At 35.3% G+C, this 25,231-nt stretch overlaps 1 protein-coding gene across 1 annotated transcript; it reads right to left on the bottom strand.

The window, feature by feature from the left end:
- Positions 1–14,217: 14,217 nt before the first annotated feature.
- On the bottom strand, positions 14,218–21,709 carry LOC111599131. The gene is made up of 8 exons (XM_023314694.2): positions 21,320–21,709; positions 17,939–18,257; positions 16,836–17,038; positions 16,522–16,777; positions 15,073–15,345; positions 14,858–15,030; positions 14,642–14,756; positions 14,218–14,593 (listed from the first exon to the last, which is right to left on the bottom strand). Exons 1-8 carry the CDS (start codon positions 21,561–21,563, stop codon positions 14,479–14,481), a joined length of 1,698 nt encoding a protein of 565 aa, XP_023170462.2. The 5' UTR covers positions 21,564–21,709; the 3' UTR covers positions 14,218–14,478.
- Positions 21,710–25,231: the final 3,522 nt, after the last annotated feature.

The following is a 25,231-nucleotide window of genomic DNA, read 5'->3' as shown; positions in this document are numbered from 1 at the left end:
TTTAATTTTTAATCAATCTATTTTAACTATATTTAAGCCATTGTTATTTTATCTTTAGTTTAAGCTTTTGTTTACTAGTTTTTGTCAAACAACTTTGGATCCACAAAAAATATTTACAACTTCAAAGATATATTCAAAGACTTTCTATATTAAAGTTATTTTTTGATAAATTTTGTTCAAATGATTTAGAAAAATTAGATGACTTTAGATAAAGATTAGATTATGTTAGTAAACTTATGTTATTTCTTGGCTGTTCTAGTTGCTGCAAAAAAGAAAAAAACAACATTTCTGCACGCCAAATAGTGATGTCAAATAGAAATTTAATTGTGCAAACTAACTGTGTACTTAATGTTAGCTATGTTGATTCTTTGCTTAAGATTGCAATTGCTTTTAAGTAAATACGCTTAAATTATTTAAGCAGTGTGAAACAATGTCTGAGTATAACTGGAAAATTGCTGACTTTGACAATTTGCCGCATAGTTTTTGAATGCTTTTAGTTTTTCTGCTCTGCTTCACGCAGACAGAGAAGCCAACTGCATGGCTGTCTGTATGTGTGTGTGTGTCTGCCAGAAACATTCGTTAGTTGTGGCACATAATGAGATTACAATCAACTCTAGCTGGCGACAAATGAGTGACAAGCGCTGTGGCAGCTGCAACAGTAACAACAGCCACAACAACAACAGCAACAAAGTTTAGTATGTCAGTAAGGAGTTTAGAACAATAGCAATCTGTACAAATATATTTTATTTGTGGCCTGTCGCATGTGTCACATGGATTTCCTTCCGTGGACGGCGCTATCTGAGCTGCTGTAGCCTCTAACACTTGTTTATCTTTCGAGGCAAAGCGGATGGGAATGACGGAAGTTTTCGTTTGCACTAAGTGCATAATACCTTCTAAACTGTAGGGGCAGTAAAAGGGTGTATTGAGCAGAACTTGTGAATAACTTCGAGTAAATGCTAGTAACGCAAAATCGATTAAAAATATAGTCAATCCAATTCAGATTGTAAAGAAAAAGTTCATATATAAGTTTTAGTTAAATGTTCTAAGTTCGTAAAATAATTTTCCACTTTTCTATTGTCAAAAATATTGATAATAATCGAATGCTTGACATCATATCTCTATCATTAAAATTTAAAATTTAATATTTATATTTATTTAATATTCATTAACAATTACATTATTTACAAAAATTTATTGGATGATTAGACTTCCTCTTCTATTTTTTAGGAATTTTTAAATTTAAAAAACTAGCAAAAGAAATTGAGAAATAAGTTTTCCATATCCTTTACTTTGTTCTCCTTACCCATAAGCTTGATATCATATCTCTATCATTAAAATTTATAATTTAATATTTATATTTATTTAATATTCATTAACAATTACATTATTTACAAAAATTTATTGGATGATTAGACTTCCTCTTCTATTTTTTACGAATTTTTAAATTTAAAAAACTAGCAAAAGAAATTGAGAAATAAGTTTTCCATATCCTTTACTTTGTTCTCCTTACACAGGGTATTTGCTAGTCTTACGCTATTCACTTCAACACTTTCAAACTTATTTCCCACTGCCCACTTGCACGCCCTTTGCTTGTTAGCGAAAACTTACAACAGCTGCTTAAATAAATGCTCGACTATTGTGGTACCCTCGCCTGCGGCTTGTGGCATGCTGCGGCATGAGCATGGCAAAGCGGCTGCAAACTGAAATGCCTAATGACAATCATTAGCGCGCCAACGTTTTGGCTCGTCTTTCATATTTTCCAACAATTTAATTATTAATAATTAGCAATTATCTGCTCTCTGGCAATTTAACGCAAAATGCCAATTTGCAGCAGACAAGTAATGTGCGCGCTCTCTCTCTCTGTATTGCTCTTTCTCTCTCTGTGTTTTGACTGTGTCATCATTAGACAACGTTTATGCGCCCAAAGGCTGGGCTGTACGTTGCACGTTGCAAGTTTCCATTTAGTCCAGAGTCAAATTGCTTGCCTGAAGCCTAAGATTTGAGCGTTCTTGATAGATGCGGGTGCTCTACTTGACTCACATCTGTTGCTAACCCATTTAAGCAGCTGCTGCCCCGAGCCTCTTCCCCCTGTTCTCTATATCAATTATACGCCATGTGGCATACAACTCAATTTTTGTGTGGCTCTTGACCGGTTCTGCTTGAAACTGAAATTATAATTTATAATGTCAATCCACCGTGGGCATTGCAGCCGCCTCTTGGTGTTGGCCAATTTGGCTTTAACAATTGTTATTAGCAGTTGGCACATGCATATATCTATCTCTCGCTCTTAATTAATGTACATTAAATTGCATTCATTTTGCTTGTTTTCTGTTATGTTTTGCAAGTTTTCATTTGGCTTATTGGTTATTATTTATTTAATTATGCATAACACCTCAAATACCCTGTATTTGGTAAGGTGGAATTATATAAGAGATATGCATGGCATGATATGTAGTAGATATGATATAGAGAGACATGACGAAAGCAACATGAAATGTGAAAAGATTTTTGTTCGCTTTACGACTTTAACTTTCTCAATCTAATTGAGAAAAACAGTTTACAGATTGCAAATTTACAGAGATAAACTATACAGAAATTGTTGTTATATTGTCTTACTAAACATATTTTACCATAGACAAGAATTTAATATAATTATAAAAATCTTTCAGGAAAGACTCTTAGAATTTAATAAGATACCTGCAGCTTCAACTCCTTCAATCCCACTTTAATTAAAATTTTATAAATGTAAAGAATCTAGCCATAAAATATTAATGATGACTTCATTCTTTTGTAATTATTTAGGATCATATCTGTACCTCTTGCTTCTTCTAGTTTCTTAACCTCTGCTAGATAATAGGGCAACTCATCAGCTCCACCTTTCATTAAACTGCACTGCGCTTCACTTCGCTTCATTCAGCTGAACTGTAACACACGGTTCCTTAAAAGTCTTGTCCTTATCCACAATCTCGCTGGGCACGCCTCGTTACGATGAGGTACTTAAGCAAGACATGCTCTTATTCAACTTAATTTTCAACTTGGGATATGCTTAGTTAATAAACTTTAACTTGGCTTTTACTGCTCTCCAAGCAATTGCATTTCAAATGCCAAGCAAATGGTTTTCAGTTTCTCTCCTGGTTTGACTCTAGAAGACCTTGAGTTAGAAGTCTAAGGAGATTTATTTAAATTTAATAAAAAAATTTATTTGCATACATATTTTCAAAATTTAAATAAATATAGTCCAATTTACAGCTATCTCTCTCTCTCCTTTTCTCTCTCTCTCTCTCCCTATCTATCTATTTATCCTCTCTCTCACTCACTCTTCCTATCTCCTTCTCCCTTTTTCGTTCTCTGTCTCTATCTATCTATCTATCTATTATCCATATATCTTTCTCTCTTTCTCTCTCTCTTTATCAATTACTCCTCTCTCTCGCTCTCCCACTCAGTTTTTACACATCATCATTTAGCTAAATATCTCTATCCCCTCTTTTTGTCTCTCTCTCCCTATTGTTCTATTTGTTCACACTTTTTGGGCATTTATCTATGTCGTATTCGCATTCGTGCATGTGGCCTCTGATGACGGCCTAGTAATTCTAATTTTTTTTTGCTCATCTCTTCTCAACACAAATCGATTCCCGAGTGAGTGACCCAGTTCAATAGCAGCATCAACAGTGACGTGAGTTTCAGCAAAAGAATCAAGCAGCAGCAGCAGCAGCAGAGCAGCTCATCATGAATAAGATCAGTATATATAGATACACATAGATGTATGCGTGCGTATCATCGATACTCTTGGCTCTTACTCACTTTAGCATTAACTCATTTTAATGATAGTTGCTACGAGTAGCAATAAGTTAATGCCGCTGATTGGCAGATTGTCTGCGGCTGTGTGGCTACGAAATGCGATGCTTCTAACCCAATTTGCAAGATATGGAAAACTCGACACTTGATAGATGTTGCATGCCCCAACAGCGACGAGTATATAGGGCAGTTGCTGGCTAAAGGTTTTCCATTTGACTAGCTGTCATTTTCAGCCGGCTACGTTCCAGGGGCTAATGGTCTAACAGTGGCTTGCGGCTCAGCTAAGTGACCCTAATTACATTCAGAGTATTTGCAGCACATTTGAGTGCTGAGTGCCTGAAGCTGATGACCAGCTGCTGTCTTATGGGCAGGTATTAATGACAATGGAAAGCCCCCAAGAGTTGACACCAACTTTCAGCTGATCAAATTCACGCTATGCACTTGGTCCATTTCAAAAGTTTTCAACTTTTTTTTGATCATTATGCGATTTCGTTTTTAGTTCGTTTTTAAATTTGCAAAAAGAAAATCGTTTCTTTCGCTTCCGTTTGTAACGCGTATTTAGAGGCGTTTGAACGTTTCTTCTTTGAAGAGTTTCTTAAGAAAGTTATATATAAGAAATGGTCTTTATATTGCCTACATTTTTTTGTTAATCTTTTTGCTGGCTTAAAATAGCTTTAAATATTATAAATTAGATTTGCAATTTACCATATAAATATTTACATAAGCATAATATATATATTTATATACAAATATTTTTTATTTTATATTTTAATTCTTAAATAAATAATTTATATTAAATATATATATTGTATTTTTTATATGGTACTATTTTGAAAATATTTTTTAATTTTATAAAAGAACATTTTATAAAATATATATATTTTTTTATAAAAATATATATTTAATTATTTTATAAATATTTTTTTTTGTTATGCTAAATAACTTGAACATATGAATTAAATGTAAATAATTACGCAGCTGGCAGACGCACAGCATATTCATAATGAATATAATATTGCAGCTATTACATTGTACGTAGCTGCATAATTAGATCATGAACCGCTAGTCTGACGACTGATCACGGACTAATTTTGCCCCTGGGTCTAATTGAGCGAGTGCGCAGCGAGCAGCTAGCGATGCTCACGTCAAAAATGAAAAGCAAACAATGTAAAATCAGACAAGATCTATGTGTATATAGCTATATAGCTGCCATAACGGTCCAAACTGCGGGCTTGTTGCCAGTCAAATTTGTTATTGTGGCAGCAACGGCAAAATCGCCACGCGCGTGTGCCCGAGCAACGAACTCGACCAAGAGATAGAAAGAGCGGTAGACGAAGAGGGTGGGAGGGAGATAGCTGCTGCCTGCATAGCTGAAGCACTTTCATTTTCACGCTCACTCACAATGAAGCTTATTAATCTGGTAATTAAGAAAGGTGTATGGGTGTATAGGTGTGAGTGTGTATGTGTCTGTGTGTGTTGATTAAGCCAAACATAGAATTAAGTTAGTAAAACGTTTGCATTGTTCGCAGCGTTGTCTCCGTAGCAGCTGCGCCAGCCTGTATTTACGACCCAAGCTGGGAAATTGAGTTTTCTTTTTTCTCTATTTTTAGGGCCTGTTGGTGTTGGCATTTTTTCTGGACAGCTTTTTTCTGTTCTGCGTTACGCTTTAAGAATTTTGATAGTGAAATGCATTTGGCAGCTAGTTAAGCTGTGAAAATTTCAATGTGGGAATTCACTTAAGTGCATCTATATCAATGGGAACGTTTTTTTTTTGATACTTTGTTAGCACCATGAAAAGGTGATGAATGCTCTTGCATAGTTGGCTAAAGGAATGCAGAGCAGTTAGCGGGCTGTTATGTGGTTGGGAGTGCTTAGTTTGTGGCTAATGAATGCTTTTCATAATATCTTAAGGTGTACTCTAGTGTCTTTTAATTGGTTTAAGCCACAAAACTAAATTTTTAAATATGACTAAAATGCATTTTAGGACAAAGACTTACTATCAAAAAAAAAAAAATAAATAAATCAAAAATGAGCAAAAATTTATGTTTAAATTTACAATAAGATTCAGAGTAATTTAATATTATTTACTTAGAAAGTAAATAATATTGCTCATAAATAACCCAATATAATTATAAATATATGAATTAATTAAAATTAATTTAGTTTTATTTGGAATGGTGTTGTAAAAATATACGCAACAGGAACAAGTAGGCGTGGCAAAACCTTTAAAGTATATATATTCTTACAATTGCTAAAGTCATGTCTGTCTGTCTGTACGAACGCATAGATTTCATAAGCCAAAAAAGCTAAAGACTAGAAATTTTTAATTTATATTCACTTTAAATCGTCTTTTATCCTTCAGATAAAGTTGAAGCCCTTTCAGGCTACTCATCTATTATTTTTTATTGCTTATAAATTTACATATCTTACTTTTTGTTAAAATAGTTTCAAGCTACATTTTTGTCGTATTTGACATAGGAAATAATTTTCAATTCCATAAGTTTAATAATCATTTGGATCTTTATGACATTGCATGATACTGCTATACGAAATGTAATTAATATATATAAATAGCTATAAAAATACATATGATATACCAACATTCTGCTGATATGATGAAATCATACAGATGTTATAGACTCTTATCTTTTTCTAATATCTCCTAGCTTCTACTTTATCCAGAACTAAGCCCTACTCTGCTCACATTCTGTTATATGTAGCCATATATATATATATATATATATATATATTTATATCTAGCCAAACCATTCATAGCTTGTTCTTCTCTGTTATTCTTTCTAGTCGTTTACATTTGCCTATGCCATAATATATAATTTAGCCTTCTCGCTGAGGCAGTTAACAAATTATATTTCTTTCTTTTTCTAGTCAAAGCCCATGCAAATTAATGAACTCCAATGTCATTGACATTGTCGGACAGCAACAATTTGACATGGCAGAAGCCCTTACAAATCACTTATAGCTAGAAATTGTCTTGCCATATAATGCGTCTATATAGAACTTGGCTCAAGCATAATTTAGCGTAAATAAAAACCAGCTACTCTCGCATTGTTATTGCCACAACACGCATTGCCTTTAGAGCCTGCCCCAAAGACTTGTATTCGCATAGATACCTATATATATATATATTTATGCACCTGCTGTGCTACCTGGCTGGCTGGGTCGTTGGTTTCCTGCATCAGTGCATGCGAGCTATGTCTCTATCAGGCTTTTGTATTTGTAGCTGACGCCGCGCAGCTCTTTTATGGCAATGGGTTGGGGATGGGGTCTGGGAGGCAGTTGAAGCGCAACGGCTGCTGCAATAGAACAACAACAAGTACAGTAAAACTATTACAACAACAGTACTAACTGTGGCCATTGGCTGGGCCAATGCGCGTGTCTCGGTGTCGCAATGCGACGCGTAACTTAGCCATAGCGTACGACTCGATTTGTACTTGTAGCATACCCTGTGGGATGTGCGTCCGAGAGGGTATATTAGTAGCCGCAAGTATAAATCAATTGAGCTATGTTTGTAAAACAATTATAGAAATATGGGTCAAATTTGCAACATTAGTTTGACTGTAAATTATTGAATTTAAAGTCTGGAATATTTTTAAATTGCTTCTCTATATTTATATAAATTAATATATTAAAAACAAAAATATAAATTTTTTTATAAATTTTTATAAATTTTAATTTGTAATAAATGGATTTATTAAGCTTTGCATCTGAATTTGCATTCAGAAGCCGGAAAGAATTTTAGTGGCACAATATTATTACTTTATTATGTATTACACATTTTGTAATATCTAATATTTTTAAAAACATCTAATCTTTAGTCTAAAAATAACAAAAATCTATCCTAATTTTATATATATTGTGGTCAGGGGTATTTCGCAGTCGCACTTAGAGCTTATCTGACTTAAGCTTACCTGTTTATAATTTTTTACTTCGCTCATTTCTGTACTTTTTTATTTTGTTTTTGGTTTTTGTTTTCGTGTAGTTTGTTTTTCGTCGCACACATTTTTAAGTGTATTTTAAAGTATGTTTCTGGTGGCATGTGGCGCATCCCAATTCCGATTCCAGCTCATAACTGTTCTTGACGCGCTTGCCTTTAAAATTAGTGGGCACGCCATTGCCATTGCCATTGCCAGTGCCAGTGCCAGTGCCAGTGCGTTTTGGGCCATGTTTGGTGGCGCTCCAGTCAGTTGACTGACAACAACAACGGCAAGAACACGACCTATGCAGACGTTCTCTAGCTTTAAAAACGCTGCGTTACGCCCCTTTGGCCCCCCGTTTCCCCTTCGTACCCAGCTAATCAACTGCGTATTTCAATTTACCGTTGTCATCTTTTTTCCTTCTTTTTTTGGCTAGAAACTAGCCGAGTTTTTAGTTCAAGCTGCGCAACGCAGCTTCCAGCTGCCAGCTGCCAACTTCAGCTGCCTTTGGCTCTTGGCGCTTTTTAAAGTTAATTCAAATTTGTATGGGACGCCGTTAGGTCTTATTATTGCTCTGGCTCCATCTCCAGTTCTGAGCCAACGAGCTGTGCTAATTGTGGGAGAATTTTCGTATAGAGCACACAACCACAAAGTATTGTGTGCCAATTTTCGTACCAGCACCAACTCCAACTCCAACTCCAATTTCGAGTCCAACCTCAGCGCCAACACCACAAGAAACATTAAGTAATTTTCTCATTGAATCTGCTCTAAATTCCCACACAATTGCTTTGCTCACAGACTGCTTAATTCTCTCCGAATTTCTTGTGGTTTTTACTTTTGGGCCCATAAGTTTTTGGCAATGGGGCGAAAGTGTGCTGAGGCCTAATCATTATCAGACTCCTTGGGCTTGGGCTATTAATTTTTTTTGCCTGCTCGTAGGCCATTTGCCAAAAGGAAATTAGTCATGGCTTCACTGAATTAATAGCTCATTCGTGAGCAGCCCAAGTTATGTCTGGCAGAGCTTGAAAAACACATATTTAAGCAAGGGCTTCAATGGGTTTATATATATATTATATATTGTATATATAAAATTTTATTCACTAACATGAAAATAAATGTGAAATTCTAAAATAAATGTTTAATATTAAAAATACTTACTTTCAACTTCTCTGCTCTTCTCTCTTCAGCTTCTTGAGACTTTTGTCATGCCTAAATTTCACACACTGTGAAATGACAATCATTTTTTTTATAATTTAAGAAACAATCATATAAAGGCAAAGGTAGTAATAGTTAAATGTTGCTGCTATTGATTTTTTAACTAATTGCTAAATTGTCATTAAAATTTTTTATAAATTTTTTTATATATCAATTTTGGAAAAAATAATTTGTAATATTTAAAATCAAACAAATATCTTTTAAATATATCATATATACAGACAAAATAAATTTTTCCCATATCTAATTTAATAATTTTTATATATATCTATAAAATATTTTTGAATGGTTTTTGTGCAGCCGTAAATAACTTCTGTTAGTTCAATTTTTTAAATACAAAACTTATTAATTCTTTTTATTACTTTGAAAAATATTTTCCATTATTCAATTTGCTGTTTTGAATCTATTCATTATTTTTCTATATAAATTATGCAAAAATATTTGGCATTGATTTGAAATATAATAGATTTCATGATTTATGTTTTCTATCTATTTTTTTATATTAGTTTAACAAATGTTTAATATTATATTATTATATCACAACTACTTATAACATTCTATATTATGAAATTTTTTTGAATATTAACTCAAATCATCATTGATTCCTCTATTCTTCTTCTCATTTTACAGTTATCCATTTTGCTTCATTATACTCAACCATTATCTTGAGTTCGCATCAGTGATGCTAGAATTTTCTCTCCATTCAATCTTGTAATATATTTCTTAATTAAGTCTTATATAATATATTCTATGAAAGATGTTGCCATATATTATTTAAATTTTCAAATTCGCTTATATCATATACCATTATGATTATATACATATAATGTTTTTGTAATCCTTTCTTTCGGCTCATTTTCTGCTTCTGAACGTGTGCCGTAACTTTATTACCTGCTTGGCAATTGCTTATGTTCTACTTTGATGTCGCTTTCGGTTCCCTGACACATTTACAATGTCACACATATAACATACAGTTGGCCGACTCTATTTCACAATCGCATTTCCCAAAGTTGACACCGATCTCTGTCCATTAGGGGGAAACCACACGAAATTCATAATCATAATCATTAAAAGTTGCCGTCGTCGTTGCAGTCGCCGCTGCCATTAGCCCAGAATCTGCCCTCGCTCTACCTCGGCACCTGCTTTCCCGTTCGTGGTCTTATTTTTGGTATTCTGTTCCATTCTGAGCTTGTGGTTCTTTTGTAATAACTCTGTTTATCAGCTAGTTAGATCAGCTAGTTAGATCAGCGATCAGCGATAACCCAGTTCATGCAACTGACACAGATTCAAATCTCAGGCACAAATCGCAATAATTAGACATCCAATTCGCTGGATAGCTTAAAACAAAGCTTTGAGGCTTGGTCGCACCAGACATTTTTTATTTTGAATTTTTATTTTCATTTTTTTTTAACTAATTACCCGTGGAGAATTGTTTACGCTTTTTTAGGTGTGTTTCCCTTATGAATATACCCTGTGCAGAGGAAGTTTCTAAAAGAGGGTATATTGACTACTATGACTACTATGACTACTATGACTACTATGACTACTATGACTACTATGACTACTATGACTACTATGACTACTATGACTACTATGACTACTATGACTACTATGACTACTATGACTACTATGACTACTATGACTACTATGACTACTATGACTACTATGACTACTATGACTACTATGAGTACTTTGAGTAATATTCTAGCTTGAGCAGTTCATGACTCATGATACTTTCACAAGTATGAAACGAACTATAAAGCATTCTTAGTACACGGATTTATTTCTTGCTTGGCTAATGAATACTATGATTAGTTGTTGTTAGGCCAATTCAGTGTTATGAATACTTGCTTAGTTGTCCTTGAGTTCTTGTTTCAGTAGCTACTTAAAGTAGTAGTTGCTGAAAAGGATATGGAATGATATGAGTACTTGTTCGCTTTATCAATGATTCATATGAGTGGCAAGTACTATAAATACTTTAATATTAAGTTAAGTCTAATAAGTAAAATTAAGGTTCTATAAGTACTTGATTTTATAGCTTAGCTAAAGTAAGATTCAATGATTACTTGCTCGCAAGCTTAATGAGTACTCTGAGCACCCTTTCCCCAGCAATTGATGAGTAATTTTTACTTAAGCTTTAAAGGCTCCACTTTCTTGGTAACTTTCAATTGCCAAAGCTGATGAATGTTAATTATCCGAGTAAGCAAGAATAATGATCCCATGGCACTGGCAGATCTTAGATGCGTATATTATTATTTTTTTTTTGCCCAAAAAGTAATTTAAAGTTAAGCAGCACTTACACAAAAAAAGCAAAAAACTTTCACAAATATTTTTACTTTCATTCTAACAGCAACAAAAGAGCAAAACGAGCTGGCGGCAGCAGCAGCAGCAGCTAGAGCAACAGCAGCTGTTTGGGCTGAGGCTTGTTGTTTGGTGTCTCATTAAGTTGTTTGGCTGCTTCTGGCCAAGATCGTTGGCCCCATTATGCCTTAGCTGAGATCAGCACGAAGTCATCTACCACTATTTAATAAGTGCAACAGTTATGCTCGCCTAAACATGGAAAGCAATCGCAATCGCAATCGCTATCTCAAACGCAGATCTAATAGAAGTGCTCTACAAAAAGGGAAACGGAAGCCCCAACCAAGACACTAAGATTTATGTATGCCACATGCTAATCAACGTCAAGCGAGCACAGTGGGTGAAATTTGAGCGGATTGCATTGAAATGGGTGAAGGTGACGTCCACTGTAGACGTCAGACAGCCAGCCTTTTGCTAGATGAGAAAGTTTTTCCAACTCTCTGTTCGTCCGATCTTAACGCTCACTTGGTTTTTGTGTTCTAATAATAACAGACCAACAACAATGGACTAAACAAAACCTTTCATGCACACACATAACTAAATTTGTACATATATTTATACGTATATATAAAGTATATAAAGATGTGTATGCATAAAGTAGTAGTATTTGATGATGATTAAAAATGCCTAATGGCTTTCCTATGCAAAATCCATTTGAGCACTTCCCCTTCCTTCACAACACTTCAATCAGAAAGTTTTTGTATGCCCTAGCAGCGGGCATTAGTCATTTATTACTAGTTATGTTTTGTAGCTATGAACTATATGTTCTTAATTAACTTTAACACATGAATCTTTTGATTTACTGGTGAGCAGTTGCTGAAATAACAAAATATTTGAATCTAACTGAAATTCATTATTACTTTTTCTTATGCCACGTTTTTCAGGTTGAATACTTTTCAGCCCAATCTCGTTAGTCTAAGCAGATTAATATGTTAATCTTAAAGCTATGAATGAAAATATCTACAATATTATTCAGATATTTTAAATCAAGTTCTTCTAATCTTTAAATATCTCTTTCTAAACTAGAAAAACTTGTCTCTTAAATCTGAAGCTTAATATGATTTATAGTTGTTCTAATTGTAATACATTTGCTTATTGCACGATTTGGAAATTCTTCTTCTGATTATCTTTAAATATCTCTTTTTTAAAACTTGTTTCCTTAGTATTTAGTTCAATACGATTTACTGATCTTTTACTTGTAATAGAGTTGTTTATCGGCGATCAAACAATTTTTCTTCCTATAACATGAATATTCTTTCAATATATCTAAGCCAGGCCAAGTAATTCCTCTTCCTTTCATAAACTAGATTTTTATATCTGTAAAAAAGCAAATATATGTCTCCCATATAATATATAATATAACTTACATTTATTATATGCTCTAAAGTGTATTTTACATTCGTTATGCTAAGACTTCTATACTTTCCTGTTGTCCACAACTTCGGATGGAGATCTTAAGTCAATGTTGCTTGAACATTTCTCCATATTGGGCAATCAAGAAACGACGTCATTGAAGTCGAAGTTGAAGTTTATGTTTTGTCGGTTGGGCTCAACGTTTATTATTCTTATTATTGTCGCTGTTATTCTTGTTGTTGCTGTTGCTGTTGCATTTGCTGTTTTATCTGCCGGCTTCCGTTCAAGAACCCAGAAAAATAAAACTGAAAACTTTTGTTGACAACATTTTGTGCCACTTTCATGCAAATTGTTCGTTGACTGTTACCGCTATCCGTTGCTCGTTGTTGTTGTTGTTGTTGTTGTTGTTGTTGATGTTGTTTTCTTTCCCACTCTTAACATAATTTCGTAACGTGTTGTTGGTGTTGTCATAAAACGCAACGACATCTATATTCTTGATGGTATCATTAAAAAGTAAGCAACTCGCTGTTTTTTAAGCCTAACTCTACGATTATTATGTGAATGTTAATGATGATAATGATGATGATGATATATGATCGCTCCCAGCCAATTCATTGGAATTAAAATTATGGTAAGCAGCAGTTAAAAGCAGACATGAAAGAACTTCTCTTTGAATATATATATTAAATGTTACTTGGCATTAAAAAAGTTTGAACTTTCATAATTTAGACAAAACTTAAGCTATTTTTAAAATGAATTTCATTTTGTTATTGGCTTTGCTTTTTCATTAGTAGCGCTATTAAAGATAATGGGCTGCTGAAGAATAATATCGCCGTAAATATATATATATTATATATATTTTTTAGCTCTTAACAAATACTTCAATATTTCATAACTCAATAAAAAATAAAAAAAAATATAAAATAGTAGCGACACTAAGTATCAAATATTTGTGATAAAAACCATATTTTGAAATCGTTTTGAAATGAATAAATTATTATTTTATATGTTTTTCTAATTCCCATCCCAGGACCATATGTATATAAAATATAAATAAAAAATATTTAATATAATTAAACAAATTCTTTAATAATTTATTTTTTATTAAAAGCAAATTTTAATAAAAAAATACTTTAAAAAAATATAATAAAAATATAGTCGCACTTTTTGAATCTGTATATAAAATTTTAATAATATAGAAATAAAAAATTATCTGAAAATGAAATAATTATTATAAGTCTCTTATGTCGCCTTATGCATATTAAAAATAATTGATTTAATTTCAAATACGCACACACGTAATAAAACATGTATTTGTATATATTTTATTTAAAAAATATATATATTTATATAAATACTCGTATATTTGACATCATAAATATATAAAATAGTTTATACAAAAAACCTAGCTTAGATTAAGTCTAAAATACTAAGCACTAATCCGCTGTATATCAGAGTGTGTAAATACCTAGTAATCATATGGATTCGCACAGCTATGGAATAGTCTAGAGTAGAGCTAAGATTACAGCTTTTCTTTATATTTCCATAAATTACGGTTCACTAAACGCAGCATCGAGCTGGAGGAGGAGCTTCGTGTGGGATGCTGCGGCAACGGCTGTGTTGCTGCTGCTGCTGATCCCGTAAGTACCGTTTGTTAAGCTTTCCAGCTGCCATGCTGAGTAGGAGGTGGAGGAGTTGCTGGAGGAGGCACTGGCCCAGCTATGCGCAGTCGTCTTCAGCTAAATGGGTTAGGCTGCGCTACCCGGGGGCTTCAGCAAGACAAGTGAGCATAGTTAGAGCAGGGGCGAATGGGAGGTGGGCTCTACAAGGTGCACTGATACTGCTGCTGCAAAGCACGGGGCAGCGTCTTGTGCGGCAGATGGGCAACGGGGCAACCGAAGGAAGCCAAATGCGAATGCGACTTGTTGCCGTTGCCGCTGCTGCTGCCGCTGCTGCTGCTGCAGTTGTTGTTGCTGTTGTTGGGCAATCGCTGTCGCTGCAGCAGAACGAGGCAAATGCTGATGATTATCACAGATATGGAAACAGTTACCAGCACGCTGCCTAGATTGGCGCTTATATAACGCAGCGAGGCGGCATAGTCTACAGTTGGACAGCATAAGAGAGAGAGAGAGAGAGGGAGAGCGAGTAGGTTGGCATACAATTCACGATTGTCAGAGTTGGCCATTTATGCATCTACTTACACTCATCATCATCATCATCAGCCTTAGCATCAACATCATTTGCATCCGCATTGGCCCGTTCCTCAACCAGCTTGGCATACTTGCTGACCAGCAGCTGCTCTGCGTCCGGCGACTTGGCCAAGTTGTTCAGCTCATTGAGGCTAGCCAGGCTAAGAGCGCGTCCCTGCAATCGGCTGGCTATTAACAAAGGTTGCTTTTGCTGTTGCTGCTGTTGCTGCTGCTGCTGCTGCTGTTGTTGTGGCTCTGGTGGCTGAGTTTCTATCACCAAAGCCGGCTGCTCCACAGACTCCTGCTCTGATTCCTTCAACACTAGCTCACTTTTGTTCACAAAGCGCATGTGACGCAGCTCGCGACCCAAGCGCTCATCGTCGGGCTGAAAGGGATCGTTGGGCTCAATAGCAGCGGCCACGCCCGCATTTTTGCCAGGCACAGTGAAGCTGGCGCGCACAGTTTGCATGCCCGACTGATAGCTGCAGACGACGACAAAGCTGTGGGTAGAATGAAGAAAATAATTAATAGATCGATTAATCAACTGACAGCTAGAATAACTGATCGATCAACTATATATAGACTAAAGCCAATCAAATATGAGATTGCATTTTTCACTGACAATATTCTGAACCTCAACTGAAGTTAAAAGCAGATTGAAAGAGAGAAATGAACTTATTTAAATTAATAATTTATTTATTTTGCTTGGCTTGAGCACAGATTTCACCTACAAAAGTAGAAAGAAAGGTCAAGAACTAGTGTATGAAATCTTTTTTATTACTGCTGATCTCTTTACGAGAAGATCAACAACAAAGTTCATTATGAAGGCCGAAAAATGTTTTACTTTTGTGCAGAAAATTAGTTCAACAAGCGGAAAATAGTGAATGAAATGTGAAAGTAAAAATTTGAAAAAAAAGCTAACCGGATCCCTACGTTTCTTTGTAGATTTTTTATATTCTATTTCCTCAATTATATATTGATATATAGATTGCAGCTGTACAAGCTAATCAAAATCATATAAAACAAAAAACTATTTCTTAAAATGAAAACAAAATTTTTTTTTTCATATTATTATAATTTTTAAATAATATATTATAGAGGATATCATGAAGTTAGTCAGTGAATGATTGTTATTAATTTTTATTTTTATTTAGTTTGTTACTTGAATGAATAATAATCCGGAGACGAATGAGCTATTTTATTTATTCAACTGGCCTTAGCTCGCAGCCAAATCTAGGCAGAAGGATTATTGGATTACAATAGGATAATGTCAATGGAAACTTAATAGAAAATTGTTCTAAAGAATCTAAAAAGTAATTATAATTAAAATAAAAATAATTTCAAATAAAATTCAAACTAACAATAAAAATTAAAAAAGAAAAATTAATAAAAGAGATCAAAGCTGAAGTGAAAAAAAAAGAGAAAAAGAAGCGATCGGTAAACTATGACCCCCTGGGCACTGTTAGTGATTTGCAGATGATGATCTGAGAGCAAACAGGAATGGGAGAAGTAACTGGGTTGGTCTGTGAGGACAGAGAACAGAAGTTATCCAAAGAGAAAGCTAGAATCTATGTTGCAGGCAGACAATCCACACTATATTATCCCCTATTTTTTAAATATTAGACTTTACTCCACTATATTACATTAGAACCATCATAATATCCTTCTCTACTTACCGCCGCGTGCTGTGTGTAAAGATGCCCAGATTCTCTTGGACCGTAATGAAGGTCTCCACGGTGTTTGTCTCTGGTTTCACCATGCTGCCGCATTGCTTGTGATCGATGCGCATCGTATACTTATCGGCTGGATCGTTGGCATTGCCCTTGATGCCACAATCGCCGCCATCGACCACAATGCGACCGCCGAAGTAAGGACCCGTTTCTACCTCGATTTCGGATGCATGCGCCAGACACTGTGTGGCATGGGCCGAGACTGAAAGTGACGAAGTGTTAAAATGCTTTGTGTGGTTGAAGTGGCACAAACAACTTACAGCCCTTGGTGGGTATAATGATGCTCTGGCCAGGAAGATGTGCTACAGCGGCGCTTGCACCCTCAATTTCATTCTCGCCATGAAATTCGGAACGTCCGCTGCTGCTGCGCAGGCGTCGCGGCTGCACGGGCCGTATATGAAAACTGTATCTCGTGGCCATGCGCAGATTATCAACGGCTGCTCCAAAGTGCTGTACTTGAGCGCTGCAGAAGAGTTGAGAGGGCGTTAGTTAGAAGTCGGCTATGACCGACAATACACTGTTCACTGTGTGAAAGGGCGACTGATTGATTGATGGTGATGGGAGTGTTTAAGTTTAGAATATGATTATGGCTATATAGAGAATTAAATGATATGATAATATGATTTAGTAAAAGAGGTGTATTAAGGCAGGTATGTTTAGTGAAGGGTGGTTTGAGAAGTTTATTGAGCAGAAGGTAGCTTAGAAAGTACGTGAAAAAGTCTAGAGACAATATTTAGGAACTTCAATTTTTACTTGTATATATAATCAAACAAAAATAAATTTAAAAAATTTAAAAAATATATAGATTATAGAACTTAAAGAAATTAAATTATTTTTGATCTTTTTTCTAGTCTTTTCTATTTTATTATAGAATTGGTATAAAGATTTAAGATTAATGGGTATGTTAAAGTAATTTGTAAAGCCGGTGGTTGCTAAAGAAAGGGTATTAAATAAGCAAGGAATTTATTTTTGAATATATCTTAAGAAAAGTTGATTGGAATATATTGGATAATTTTTAAAATATTTTTTTAAATTTATTTACTACTTAATCAAGTACTAAATCCAGTTCCCATATCTCTAGCTTTCTTTTGCACACCCACAAACAGACGGACAGAATCTGCAATATTTTTGACTGAACCTAAACAGCAGATCTTTAGTAGTTCAACTAGCTTTAAATTCATTGAGTTTTGTATTGTAAAATATTTAAATTCATATGCAAATATAGCCCAAAACTTTAATTTCTCTCTAGCTTTCTTTTACATAGATAGACGAGACGTTATACACCCCTCTTCGGCCTTGTGAACAGTGTATAATGAGCAGCGTAAAGTTAAAGAAAAGTGAATAGTTTGTTGGCTGCACTTACTCCACAGATTCCTCGCTAGATGTGGGCAGCTCGGCGGCCGTGGCATTCACCAGTTTGACTCGACAGCGCTGCGGTCCATAGTTCTGCATTTCACAGTAGAAGATCTGAAAGGCTTTGGGTGGTTCGACAATGCCGCTCATATTTGTCACGCCATTCGCATTCACAATGCCATTCGGATTGGTAATTGTATTCGTATTTGTATTTGTATTGGTATTGGCATTCGTATGGGTATCTGTGTCATGGGCCGGCGTCACGAACTCAACTTCCCAGGTCAGATTCACCGATTTGTAATTTGGTTCACCAGCTACGCCGCGTATCTCTGCAGGCCCAAATAGGTTTCAGAAAATGGGGTTTACAAAACAAATACATACAATAACAAATGCTACTTATATAAAAATGGGGTTAGTCAACTACTACTGCTGCTGCCGATGCTTCTGCTGCTGCAGCAACAGATGCAACTGCAACTGCGAACTGCATTTGCTGCAGTTCATCGCGGGCCCAGCTCAAAGTCGCTTCTTGCATGCAAATCAGTTAAGAGCAAAAGGCCTTAAAGAGGCAAACGACAAGAGGCAGAGGCAGCCACGCTTTAGAACTTGTTTCACAAAACAACAAAAAAAATAAAAATAAAACAAAATCGTCTACGACTGCGACTCGCTTTTGGTTTAGTTTTGCTTTTTCTTTTACTTGTCTCAGTGTGTTGTGGCCATTGCACCACTAAGTGGTGTAGCTGGCCATCAGATCTTGGTGTGGAGCGTGTTTTGTGGCACCGCAGGTGATGGAGGATTTAGCTGGAAGTGTGCCGGGAATTAGCATGTCCAGCTAACTGATGGCAGTGCCAACCAACTGTGTGAGCTATTCCGAATCACATTCGGTGGCTTAAACGATGCTCCAAGCAGCGGCAAATGAAGCGCAACAAATAACAAATACTGCAGCTAATTTTAAGACAAATGGAACTCGTTGAACAAGATGATAAAAAGTTGTTTTACAGCTCAATGGTAATACATGAGATGGTTGATTGATTGTCGAACAGATTTCAGGGTTTTGCATATGTAATCTCAGAAAAATATTCTCTAAATGTTAAAGGTAACAAAATGGCAATATATAAATAAAAAATTCAGTAAAAAAATAAAATAAATAAAAAAAAATTTAAATAATTTTTTTAAAGTCAATCACTTAAAAAAAAATAAAATAGTAAACAATAATAAAAAAAAATTTAAAAAAACACTTATTAAAAAATTAAATTTGTAAACAATAATAATTAAGAAAATATTTTAAAATATTTTAGTATTAATTTGTATACAAATTAAAATAGTACAAACTATAATTTGAAATTATTTCAATTACTTAATTTTAAAAACATTAAATATTTTTTTAAATAGTTCTAAATAAAATATTTAGTAATCAACTTTTATAGAGCAACATTTTTAATGAAATTAATTCTCGAAAAAATTATAAGCCGTTGTAATATAACTAAATATAATTTAATTTTTGAACGCTTTTAATCTTTTCCTAATAAAATTATAAGACTGTTAAAAAGAGCTGTAAGAACCAGGCATTTATATATGTATACATATGGAACAGGCAACAGGCAGATGGACAGATGTACAGTTGGAAGTGGCTAGATCGACTCAGCTCCTCGTGCAAATTAAGAATATTTATATTTATTGGAATCTAACTCGTCTGCTTCTACCTGTTTAGTTAGCAGTTTTTATATCCTGATTTCCTACTTTAAATCAGCAAAAAAATTATAAATTAAATTAAAAAAAATAGCAAATGTGATTAAATTAATTTATATTCTTATATGCATCTACTTAAAAAATATTTAAAATTTTGCAGATTTCCATTAAATATTTACCAATTTTATAATTATCAAAAAATACATTAAATTGTGAATAATTTGCTTAAGCTTTCAAGTATCCTGTAGCAACATATTTGCACTCAATCTGTCAAATGCTATTTGCAGCATTAGATATCTTCATATATTAGACTAAACAAAACTTGAAATATTTGTAATGGTCATTAAACAGGGAAACTCTGCGGTCAATCAAAGTATTAGCCGTCAAAGATAACAACTGTCTTGGCTAAGTCAACTAACTAGTTAAAGCAAACATCTCATCACATTACTCCATTAATTGAAACCACGCCCCTTTTGAGAAATTTCCAGCTCGCCTGTGCGTCTGGCCAATGCCAATGACACATTTGAGGCATATCTTTCATCTGCAGTTGTGCGTTTTCCCCGATTTCCAATTGCCAGAACCTTGCATAATGTGCAATTAGAAATGCAATTTTCGAAGCTAAGCAGCTGAAATGTTGTTGTTGCTTGTTGCTTGTTGCCAATTGCATGTTTGTTTGTTGCTGTTGCTGTTGCAGTTGCTTGTGGATTTTCCCATGTTGAAATCATTGACACCAATTTCGGATTCGCCAAGCCGCCTCCGTGCTGCTGCTGCTGCTGCAGCATTCAACATTTAGGCGAATTTCACACAAAGAGAGAACAAAAACGCAGCATCTGCTGCAGGCGACATGGAAAAGTGAAAATTCAAGCATTGACACCATTCTGCAGAGAACTGCCAATAGAACAGCCAGACGACATCTTCATCATTTTCTACTCGCGTCAAGTTTGGCCAAAAACAGATTAGAAACTGTTGACAAACTGGCCGAGCGCTGTCGATTGCAGTTCCAGTTGCAGCATCAGCAAATCAATCGCTTGATTAATGATTTTTCCGCTCAGTCAGCACTTTTCACTCACTCGTCGTGGCATGCCACATGACGTTGCAGTTAGAGCTGCCACTTGTTGTGTGATGTAATGCTAGTGTATTGTGACTTTTCGGCTAATGATCGGCTTATTTGTGGCCTAAACGCTGACATTTTAGCCAGCTCTAATGACACTTTTGCTCTCGCTAGCTTATCATTAAAAATGCTGCCGCAATTTCCGTTGCACGGTTTTTTTTTATTTATTTTTTTTGTTCGTTGCGGTTCTGGGGCGGCTCGCGGCCTCTTTGCCTGGCTTGGACAGGAAACGTTTGCGCATTGCTTTGATTGGCATAAAATAGCTAAAATTAACGTTAGCCGCAAGTTTGTTGCCTAAGTCTTTTGTTTTTATTTTTGCTGCTGTTGCCGCTGCTGCTAAAGCGTGAAACAATTTCGCTGCCAAGGGCAGCCCTTTTTTGTAGCAATGTTGCAATGCTACAAACAAGCTGCTGCTGCTGCTGCTGCCAGAAATGCACACGTTGCAAGTTCACAAATCGTGACCACATGCAATTAGGCAGCAGCTCCGCGCCGACCACAAATGCCAGACAACTTTACAGGGAGCGAGTGTGTGTGTGTGTGTGTGTAGGGGGGATATCTTCCCATTTTTTCATTCGTTTTTTATATAGGACTTACCATATTTGCTGTCTGCATTGTTGCTGCTGTCTGTGGATGTTTTCAATTTTGTTGCGGCTGCTGTTGTTGCCCGTTGGGTCTCTGTCAACGGCTCGTTGAGGCTATTGTTGTTGCTGCTGGCTGTTATTCGGGCGCGTCGTGCTGCCTTTGCCGCGGCAGCGTTTGGCATTGCCGGCAGCAATAGCAGCAAGAGCAGCAACATGCTGCAGCTGCTGCTGCTGCATGCCATTGATTTGTTTGACATTATTTTCGCTTGATTTATGAAATGTATGTCTGTGGTGTATTTAATGTGTGTCAAATCGTAATTCTTCTTCTTAGTAGTATTAGCTACATATATTTTTGTTGAGTTTTTACTTGGTCACTTCACAATTTACACTACATTAAATATTTAACAAATTTTTCATAATAAGTATTGTTGCTCACACGATTCGTTTTTATTTTATAATATTTTTAAATAATAACGGAAATCACATGAATGCGTTACGTTAACAGCGACAACCGCACGCCTTCGCTGGCGTCGCACAACTGACTCACAACTCGGCTGCAGTCGAACTTTGAACGAATCGCTGCCTCGAACAGCTGTTGTGAGCGAACCAACGCAATGCCAAGGCCGCGCGCGTTTAATGAGCGAGCTTTCTAAAGCTCTCACTGACTCGCTCTCTCTCTCTCACTATCGCTCTGGTCATACGCTGGCCATATGCTTTCGGTTTTCGGCTGTCGCCGCTGCCGGCGCGGGCGTCGCAGCCAGCAACAGCAGCAATGTTAAACAGACAGCGCGCTTATCAGCAGCTGCTTATCGTACGGGAAAACTCGCTGTTTTATTTATTTTACATGAGCTAAATTAAAAATCCATATTAGAGTCTAAAATGAAAACCTTTCTATATAATTAGCACGGAGCCTAATAGTCTTTGATAAACGCTGAATAGTCATGCGTATTTAGCTTTCCCTTTTCATTTTTTCTTTTCATCTTTTTTCGGCTCGAGCCTATTGTTTCTTTTCCCAACGCTTCATTTTGTTGCTAGCACTGCTTTGATTAATGCTTAATCAGCAATATTATTGTTATTAGTTTTCTATAGCGTACAAATTTAGCTGCTGCTGTTGCCTTTTAGCATTATTCATGAGCGCATTTCATATAAATTTTTGCCGCTTTTATACAATAACGAAAAAACACCGAATGAGCTCAATTAAAATAATCGAATAAACAATTTCACTTTAATAATAACAATAATTTACCGCATAAAGTATAGGTACAGCTCTATTGTTGCCTTTCAATATGCTATAATAAGGCAAAATAATAAATTTTGATTACATAATAATATTTTATGTATAAAACAAATTTGGAGGCTTTTGAAGTTGGATCATTTTTTTTTATAGATATGATCTTTTATAGCTACTTAGTTTAACGAAATTATACTTAAAACAAAATGGAAATTTGATTTAACTTTGCATACAAAAGTGAACTTAAGTTAGTTTTATGGTTGAATAAAGACATTTGATAATTTATACGCTGTAAACCATATAAAAAAAATTAATAAATTCTTCAATTAACGAGTATTGAATGAAAAATAATGAATTTAGCATTATTCTATTAAATTTTATAATTTAAGTTTAGGTTAAATATATAATATATACATATATAAATATATATAAAGATAAAAATATATTAATAAACATTCAATTTTCAAATTGTACTTAAATAATTATTAAAATAAAAAATTTAATATAATTAAAAAAATTATAAGATTAACAAATTATAAAAGAAATAAAAAAAATTGTATATTAAAAAAAATAATATAACAAATAATAAATCTAATTGAATTTGTATTGAAAAAATAATAATTACTATATAAGAAATGACATTCAATTACATTCAACTAACTTAAATATATATAAAAGTTGTAAAAAAGTCAAATCCATTTTTATTTGGCTCTTTTATAATTTTAATATATATATAATTTTAATATATATAACATTAACGTAAGAAGTATCAAATTGCTTTGTAGGAAATATGTTGATCTAGCATATTTGAAATAGTCTGCAACGAGAATAACTTTGTAGGTCAACAACATTGACCCTTCAGCACGGTCAGCAGATTTTTAATGAAAGAGCGAACTTAGATAAATGTCAATTCTGTATTTTAGAGTTACTTCTTTTAGGTTCATTGAGCAAATCGATCTGTTGCAAACCCTATCTACATTTGAATACCTCTAAACTCATAATTTATATAACAATTAAGATCAAATACCAAATTTTGTATATATACAAATGTCTTCTCATACCAACTCGCACATACTTGAGACATACTCTACACACACATACTCTGTAAGTCGTCCATTTGCTACCGCTAATTCAACCACTTACCTGCATTGGCTATCTACGATCGCAACTTTTATGCAGCTTTACTTGATTTCCCTTCACGTATAAAATAATTTCCATATTATTTCGGATAACTTTTCTTTCCTATTCAGAACTTGTTAATTTACTAACACGCAATGTAATTTCCTGTTTCATAATAAATTATGCCAACTATTTATATGATAATAAGTTTGGGCTCACCTGCCACTTATGCATGACATAAACCCCATTTTTTGGCATTATTTTTTCCCCTAAGTTCTTAGAGGTATGTCAAGGGCATGGCTATTTGGCTGTTGGGTAATGGCCCAGCTGTGCCGTGGCATATGACGTTAGCAAATCCTAAGAGCTACATTAAAGGACAGTGACCGCCGTACAGGTCAAGCTAGGCGCTGTCTGAGTTCACAAGCATTTCAACTGCTTTCATAACAAATCCCCAGGCAGACAAATGCCTGCGCGTTCCAAACAAACACACGCACGCACAGCTGCCCCTCTAATTTCACTAATTAAAAATTTAATAAGGCTTTCAACTAAAAATAAACACGTTTCGAGGGCCGGGCAACACAATTGAAACACCTGTTGGCGACACAAAACTCTTTGGCAAGTTTCCCATGAGGTTTTAGGGCACACAAAGGACAGCCGCAAAGCTGAAAGGCAAACAATGCGCAAATTGAAATGTGTTTGCCAAATCACTTGCCACGCCCGACCAACCACCGAACGCCAACCAGCACCCACTCCTCCCACTGAAAATGGCTTCGCAAGACAATGTACGGCGCTGAAAGGTTGCAAACGAGCGGAACCGCAGCGTGTTTTTACTATGTGCCTAAAAGTAGGCAACGATTTTGTTCTTTCGCTTGTAACCAAGCAGTAAGTTCTTGCCATGTGTGTGTGTGTGTGTGTTGCGCATGTGTGGCGTATAATTGAGTGGTCGTCGCCAAGTATCCTGATTTGCATAGCAGTCGCATGTCATTAGCAGTCAGTCCCAGCTGGTCCAAATTGACATGGCTTCCACGTGTCCGACATGCGTCGCGTATACGCAATGTCGCACGAACCTAAACTTCCGCAACGCCCAGCAAGCCCACCACTGCCAGCTCGCCTCCAGGCACAAACACTGGCACAGGCAACGGCTGTCGATTGTTTGACTTTCGGGTTGCCAGCCAGGATTACATGTCTCGAGCACATCAAACAAGTTTACTTACCAATGACCTCGTTAATGACACACACACAAACAGAGCAACTGCTTCAAGTATGGCAATTGGTATGTGTGTGTGTGTGCAGGGTATGCGCGTGTGCGTGTGGGTGTGTGAGTGTGCGCCTGCATGTTGTTGAGTTTACTTTGTAATTTGCGCTTATCAGATTTATTTTTATTTTTGATTTTTTAGCTGGCAACCAAAACACAAAACAAACAAAAGCAGCTCGAACAACATAGGGCGTCGACTACAAGCATACTCTATAAAATAATTGTAGTATTTGTTATGAGACTTAAAAGCTACTTAAGTTAATGTGTTGCAACAATTAGTTGACCCAGATGGGATAGGATTTGTTTGAATGGCATTTAAA

Source organism: Drosophila hydei, unplaced genomic scaffold (genome assembly GCF_003285905.1).
Source record: "Drosophila hydei strain 15085-1641.00,03,60 unplaced genomic scaffold, DhydRS2 tig00008114-arrow-pilon, whole genome shotgun sequence".
Classification (NCBI taxonomy): Eukaryota; Metazoa; Arthropoda; class Insecta; order Diptera; family Drosophilidae; genus Drosophila; species Drosophila hydei.
The sequence above is the reverse complement of the archived record's forward strand: the minus strand, read 5'-3'. Positions and strand labels throughout refer to the sequence as shown.